Source organism: Notolabrus celidotus, chromosome 5 (genome assembly GCF_009762535.1).
Source record: "Notolabrus celidotus isolate fNotCel1 chromosome 5, fNotCel1.pri, whole genome shotgun sequence".
NCBI classification, from domain to species: domain Eukaryota; kingdom Metazoa; phylum Chordata; class Actinopteri; order Labriformes; family Labridae; genus Notolabrus; species Notolabrus celidotus.
Genome location: NC_048276.1, coordinates 32,863,806 through 32,871,822, shown reverse-complemented (window position 1 = coordinate 32,871,822; position 8,017 = coordinate 32,863,806). Strand labels below are relative to the sequence as shown.

General features: G+C 41.6%; 1 protein-coding gene across 1 annotated transcript in view; it reads left to right on the top strand.

Annotated features, from left to right (window-relative positions):
• The first annotated feature begins 347 nt into the window (after positions 1-347).
• The window catches only part of vps37d (VPS37D subunit of ESCRT-I), a 44,812-nt gene continuing 37,142 nt past the window's right edge, over positions 348-8,017 (top strand). The window contains exon 1 of the mRNA XM_034684604.1: positions 348-625. Within this exon, the coding sequence (XP_034540495.1) occupies positions 503-625 (123 nt within the window). The 5' untranslated portion in view covers positions 348-502. The remainder of the gene's footprint in view (positions 626-8,017) is intronic.

Genomic DNA, 8,017 nt, shown 5'->3' with positions numbered 1-8,017 from the left:
TTTTGGGGTGACTTCGGCACCCGAGTAGCCTAAATTTAATATGAGAGGGGTTCTGAATAGCCAGTTTATTCTTTTCCCTGAAGAACAATCCTGCTTAAGCTATTACACAGCATTCTCTATACACTGTCTTAAGTTTTAATCTGGTATTCTTTTTACAGTAATTGTTTCCTCAATCACTTAACCTAACCGTTAATAATGATCGAGAATGCTTTGATTATTTTAGAAGAAAGTTAGCTGATGAAAACTATAGTAGCTTACTTGAGTAAACATACTTCAACTTTTTAAAGCCCGAACAGACACACTTCCGAGCACAGTGGCATGTCGTTTTATTTTGAAGGTATTCACCGGAAGTGTAAAGGTTGACGGTCGGTGTGTGTGTGCGTTGACTCTGCATGCGGAGCTGAACGCATCACATTCCGATGTGAGCTGGGATGTGACCGCTGCTGCTGTGCGGACTTTCTATGTCTCCAAACCGAGTCCGAGCCGGATCTGAAGGAGTGAGATGTCCCTGGTGATGGAGCCGAACTCTTGTCCTGACGGGTACCGGGCTCTGAGCGACGGGGAGCTGAGCGAGCTTTTACAAAACGACGACAAAATGGACCAAATCATTCGACTCAATGAGAAGGTAGGCATCCTCTGTTCCCCCAAGGAAACCAAAGTGCTGTGAGGAATAGTATCAGCCCTTTGTTGGACCCCTCTTTTGTCTTTAACGACGTGTTCCCGACCTCCTTCTCTTCTACTTTTCCTCCTCTGTGAGAAATCCACGTTTCTGTGTTTTATTGCCTCCACACTGAATCCAAATCCGCTTTACATGGCTCATCGATTGTCTGCGTGGCGAAGGGTCGGATCTCCCTTCGCCTTCTGATATCTGCGGTGAATAATGAGTTTACTGAGGTAAAACATTAAGAAATGGATCAGTGGTCAGCTGAAATCATCAGATCTTCTTGGAAATGTTCTCATGGCGCATGAAGCATCACATCGAGGTGTTTGAGACCCAGTACGCGCCGTTATGGGGTCTGAGTTCTTCCACCAGACCCCCTTTAGGATCAGGCAATGTGGTTCTTCTTCTGTCAGACGATCTGCACAGAACAAGACCATGTTTGAGAAATGCTTTCTCCTCAGATCAGAGATACAGCTTCACATTTCGAAAAGCTCACTTGAATTAAAGTATAACTTTAGCAGTCCTCTCTGAGAGCTGGTCATTCTGAATGAAAGTGGACTACCTGTGCTGCAGGTAGTCTTAGTCTAGCTTAAATGTGTTGTATTTTCTCTACTGTAGCAAAATACCTCTTTATTCCACTTTCTTTAAGGTGTTTCAGGGGCGTACCCAGACTGTCTTGACTTGGGTGGCCCAGCTGGAGCTCCTAATGCCAGCTGGGGGGGGTGGGGGAGTACATGATGCACTTTAAAGCTGCTGATGGTAGGAATGGTAAAAATGTTGCTTTTTTCTGCTGGGTTTGGAGAAAAGGTCATAATGCCCATCGGTACTCATCAGTAAGTGAAGTCATTTGGGATTATTGCAAAATCTCTGCATTTTCCAATGCCTTTGTATCAACCAATGTTATTATTACCCTCGTTCCCACTATGACGGACCAATCAAAGCTAATCTCCAATCCAATTCAATTCAATTCAATTTTGCTTTATTGGCATGAACAAAGTCATGTTATTGCCAAAGCACATAAATTCATAGACATACATTCCATATATATTCATAAGATGATATATTAATTACATATTATATTCATTACATATTATATTAATTACATATTATATTCATTACATATTATATTAATTACATATTATATTCATTACATATTTTATACGCATTAATGAACGATTACCCATACAGCATATCTCAATGTCCTAACTTGATTCGGTATGCTCATTAAACCTTCACTTAAAATCAAATATTATGGGATGGTGCATCCCTCAGGCTGACAGGCAGACCCATATTTAGCACACACCGATCTGTGTTGGGGGGTTAAGAGGAAATTTGGTTGGGAGGGATAGTGTTGACATTAGAAGTCCCTCTCTCTGAACAGATGTTTACTCTGTGACTACCAACAGCAGCTTTAATACCTTTGTATCATCTATAAAATGAACTGTGTCCTGTATGCTGGGTATGAATAATAGAGAGGTGGTTTATTGTGTTGCTGTATTTTACTCAATAGGCCCCGGAGACCTAGCAAGCCCAGTCCAGCGGCGCCACTCTCCACTGCTTTCCCCCCTCATTGGGTTATAAACATGTGTTTATAGAAAATGACAACCTACTGTTCAATAAACAAACCTCAGGAGTGCTGGTTGGATTGAAAATGATTCTCAATTTAGGACTGACACAAGAAGACAGTTCCACCTTTTTCCCTCTGAGAGCCGCCTCCCCAAAGTAGACTGTCTTATATACACGCAACTTATATCAGCGCTTTTATTAAGTGCTTTTCATGCAATGATATTGTAACACAAAGTTCTATAAATAATAAAAAGGTAAATATAATCAATTAAAATATAAAAAAGACAAGAAGACTCGCCCGACCCCCAAACCCACCCCATAATCCATATGTAAGGTTCAGAAAACAATGTATGCAAAAAATAATAGTAATTAAAATAAATAATTAAAGACGTTGCTGAAGAACTGAGGAAACACTGACATGATATCTTAATGAGGAAACACTGGAGGTAAAATCAAATGTTAAAACTCACCAAAATAAATTACTAAAATATAAAACACAAAAAGATTAAACCAGTAAAATAAACTAAGATACTACACTAAAAGTAAATACAGCAAAGCAAAATAGAATCAAATTTGAAAATGCTGAGAGGTAATCTGTAAAAAACATAAAATGATAAGATCGAAGTAATAACTAAATAAAAAATGAAATAGTCCACAATAAATTAAAGAAAAGAAGAGAAAAAAATTGAAGAAATATTATTGTGTCTAGAATAATTCGAAATAAGACAGCATGTACTTTTAAAAAGTGACTTAAATTTGAAATAGATAATAAATAAATAAAGTAAGATGGAATAAAACTCTAGATTTACATAAATCTTTATTTCATTCTTCAAGGATTCCAAAAGAAGATGTGCATCAAAAGCAATAATGTAATGTGCAAACATGAAGAACGGTGCTACATTGAAATGCAGGGAAAGCTACTAGAAGCCTGCTGCAGTGTTGCTCTGATGGCTGGTTTTTAAGCTCCTCCTCTCACACAGACATAGCCAATCTTGGTTTGAGATTTTGGAGTGGCACCAAGGGTAGCCAATAGGGGTGTAGGAGGGGGACATGCCTCCTCCGGCCACCCCTCAGGGAACGTCCCTGTTGCGTGTTGACAGGATAAATTATAGTCCACATTTTTCCCACGTGCCTCACTCTACATGTCAGAGTCAGACGGGCAGGTTTTGAGCTCCAGGTCTTTCTGACGTAAAGGAATACTACATCCCTCTATTATTCATCTCCACCCTCACCCTCACACACACACACACACACACACACACACACACACACACACACACACACACACACACACACACACTTACACTCATTCACCAACACACATACACACACACTCAGATACAAGGTGGTCTGGTGGTTACAAAACTTTTTTCTTGGGCCCCATTTTGATGAGATTTGCCTTGGGGGGCGTTCAAACAGAAAAGACTCTGTCAGGATCCAGCAGGATATAGGATTGCATTGCGCTGGCAGCCATGGGTGGAGTGATAACAACAGTGTGTGCAGTGAAACATAACCAGGGTGGGATAGTCATGTTCTCTTTGTGATTGTGCTAACACCAGAGGAGATTAATATTCAGAAATCTACTGTTTTTAATATGTGAACCCCACTTTCAGGACCTCAAGGCTGGATTATAGTGTAGTGTTGTGCCACACTCTCCTTCCCGCTATTTCATGAATACGCCAAAGGCTGAATGTTTCTCAAAATCTGCACAGAAACAAGGAATAGCTTTACTTATTTGTCCTGTTTTTGGTAAAATGATCTGACATCTGAAACCTGGCTCTGAATGAAATGGGATGATGGAGCTAAAGTGGTCGAATCTCACCAAGAGGTCATGCAATTCCCCCTCCGGGAGCCGAGCAGATTACCCAAATCCACAATCCAGACAGCTTGGGGGTGTTTTTGGCATTTATCTGTCATTATCAAATAATGCAGGCCTTTTGTTTGAGGGGACATAAATCCTGTCAAGTAGTCTACATCTCTCTACGTGGAATACAAAACATGGACTGTGGATTCATCATGGCGGACTGGTTTCACAACCCACCCCTCATCCACGTGAGCTCTGGAAGCACTACGCTTCATTAATCTTATGTTAATGATGAATGTTATGAAAACGTCTGAGATCAGTCACACAGAATTATTCTTACAAGCATTAGTGTGCTTGTTCTCACACACTCATTTATTATAAACCAAACAAACAATCATACCCCAAAGAGTAACCCCGAGCTTGCAGACATATTTTTTATTAATCTTGAGGGTGAAATGAGTCCACAGGAACAAATCTACAGTAAAAGAAACACAGAAGTGTTGGGACCTCGGCAGCCTCCAGTGCTCTGCAGCTGCAGCTCCGTTATTTCTTTGCCAGGGCCATAACATTTACAGTCCACTGGCACCACATGAAGAGGAGGAGGAGAAGGAAGAGTAATGTCACAATAGAGAAACAGCAGGCTGGATCAGGAGGAGGCTGCTGCTGAGAACCTCCCAGCATGTAACGCATAAAGTGACAGTATTAATGTCGCTGGTGGAGCTCTGGGATCAGCCTTTTCATTACATTGTTGGCTTTATTGGTTTGCTGTGAGCTACGTGTTGTTGAGATCCTGAACCCAATCAAGATTCATTTCAATGTTTGCTTGTTTAGATTCTGTCGGCATTAATGCTATGGATATGACATTAAACTTGTGCACAGGTGAATCATGTTATTATGATGATGTGACAGGCTAGAGGTCAGTAAAATCAGAGCTGTCGAAGAGCTGCCTGCTGTGTCCAGAAACAGTGCCTGACTGTTTATTAATGAGTTTGATTCTGCTCAAGTTTTCTCCCCATGAAAGGACGTTTTTCTTTGCTGAGTATGCACTCATTGGTGGAGTATTGTTATATCTCTACTAGGGATGTCCAGATCAGCTTGTTTGGCCCTGATCCGATACTTGTGTTTGCCTAGATAATAGTTACACAAAAGATAAGAGAGTTGAGCTGTACACTGTTTTTTTTTCCTGTAAGCAAAAATAAGTAATTAAATTGTTTATTCCATTCAACTTAATCCAGCTAGCAGTGTTGTAAAACTCATAGTCTGTTTTATAAGCTCTGCTGTACGAGACCCACCAAACTGGTGTGCATAGTGAGTGAGTTCTACATCAATTTCCCATTAAGTATTTTCTCATTATGTATGGTCGAACGAACTCAGAACGCTCAGTTACACTCACGCGTTAGCCTTCAGCTGCAAATGTGTTCAGGGACAGCAGACGTAAATGATCAGATGAGAGGATTGGCTCAGATGCCAATCACCAATCAATTGAAAAGCGTCCAGATTGGCTCCAATCCAATAGTTAAGATCGGGATCAGGACATCCCTAATCTCTACTGTAATATTACAGAGTATGGAAGTACCCTCTCTAAATGTGAATTGTCACAAGGTAACTTTTGTTGTGTTTTGGCCAAGCAGCAAGAAATACAAGAAACTGCAGGTCCTCGAGTGTCCACTTGTAGTGTTGTGAACAAGAGACACACATCCAAGACAGAGTCCCTCAAATCCACGCCGTGTTTAAGTAAATGTCTGAATGGACATGATTTCTCCATGTTGGTATCATTTTAGTGAAGTTTAGCCAAACTTTGGATCGTTTGTTGCGGTCTGCCATGATCCTCTTCTTGCTGCATCACATGTGACGTAATTTAACTGCATAATTCCTACAGAGTTTCAAAGATTTATGTGTCTGTAAGGAACCGAAATGCACATACCTTATCAAATCCACGAATCTGAAATATTTGGAACCAGTTCTGTGAACCCAAGCCTTCTTGAACCTTGCTCCTAAAGCCAGCAGAGCAACATCAGGGCCTCAGAATGAACTACTTTAAACTCTGTGTAATGTTTGATTGAGTCAGGGTGTTAAGGTTTGGAGCGCTTACAGTAAGAGTGCATGATGCCAACATGCTGGTCTGAAGGAGTTTAGCTGCTTCATACTCTTTCATTTGTAACTATTGCGGATACATCCAAGTTTTTATTGCGTGGATTCAAATAACGTAAAGGTCATCATTGTGAACAAGCCCTACTCCTGTACTCCTGTTCCCTTTTCCCAAGGGCTATCACCTAAATCAGGCAGAGCCCCTCCAGCAGTCTCACATGGGCAATCTCTGGCTGTGTGAGAAATGTGAAGAGGCAAGTCCAGACAGTGTCCACACCGGATTCTCCAGGCATTGTCTAGACTTCATATATGAAAACAGCTCTTAGAGATCAAATCTGTGAAGTTGCAGATTAGAAAACTGAAACACAAAGTGAGATTTAAAGCTCTGTGAAGCTGAGGGGACTGCAGGTTTATACACATAGTGACACCTTTCCCGTTACACATGCTCCTTTCCAGAGGAGACCCGGCACATAGTCTGACCCTTCATTTCTCTCTTTAGAGTAAAGGCCTGATGCTTCATGAAAAACAACACTACACAGTAGTGCAGACACAGCCTCAGTATCATGACAGGCGAAACCTTAAATCAGTGGTTTGGGGTTTCTGAAAAAAGCTTGAGCCACATTTCATATGAAAGATCAACACCTCTTCACTACATTTCACGTGGTCAGACACATTGAACCACTGAAACTAGCAGCACTTCAGCAGGTCTTCTGGCGCAGGATTTCCGGGTCTGTAAGTGCTCCCCAAGTGTGATTTGTCAGGGAGAGTAAACACAGTCAGGACAGTTTTACAGCCCATACATCAAATCAGAGAAAAACACTCTCTCCCTGAAGTCTGCATCAATTGTTGCTTGATTAACGGGGCGGACTACTCGGAGCAGGAAATGGATTGTCCACTTTGACTCCTGCTTAAAGAAAGGGGGGCGTACGATTGGCCTGTTAAGTCTGAATGGAGCTGTGTTATCTGTATCCTCACAGGAGGACATGTTTCAGAATGAATAACAGATCTGGGGTATCTTTCTCTGCGCTCACACAGACCTTCTTTTCAATATGAGGCACATTCTGCAAATTCCTCTGAACTCGGGACTCTTACATCCTTTTGATGACCCGTTAAATGTGAGACAGATGCAGCGTAGAACGCTGGACTGAATGAAACGACCTTCAGGCTGGTAGTGACTGACTGTGGAAAGAAAGCAATAGAGCAAGAAAAGGATCCGGCTGGGCAGAAACACAGGAATGCAGGGACTGATAGAAGAGTCAAAAGGGATTCAGATCTTGTGCAGATTAAAGCACACAGAGTGGCATTGTGTCTGTGTTTGAGACACTGAATGTTTCTGTACATCAGAGCTTTGTTGGCAGAACTTACAGGGAGTGGCATTCAAATTAATAATTCATGCTTTCATGATGCTCTTGTGACAATGGTTACACACCCTTCCCCCTTTGTACTCATAGAGCAACCACTATCCTTTAGCCCCCAGCAGCATGTTGAGTAAATTGAACAGCATGCTGAAGCCACAAAAAACAAGAAATGTGACCTTTGACCTGACATGACTTTAGCTGTCTTACAGTGTGTCCGAACAAGAAAGTGAAACAAACTTCTGCAAGCATCACCCTTACAGTGTGGATCATTTCCCACAAATGTTCTCCACTGAAATCAGAATGGAAGTCTGAGCTCATGACATCATCCGGAGGTGCACTCACCACATTTTATTTCCTTAATTTGTCCTCTGTCAATCACATGTTTTCGCTGTACTCTTCTTACTAAGCCGTCATGCTACCTAACCTGGCAATGGCAACCAAGTTGACTCAAATTAAGGGCAGCTGAGGGTGTCATCTTCATCCAAATGGAGTGAGGAGCTCATGCCCTATGCATCCAGAGCTTTACCTTTTAGATCAGAA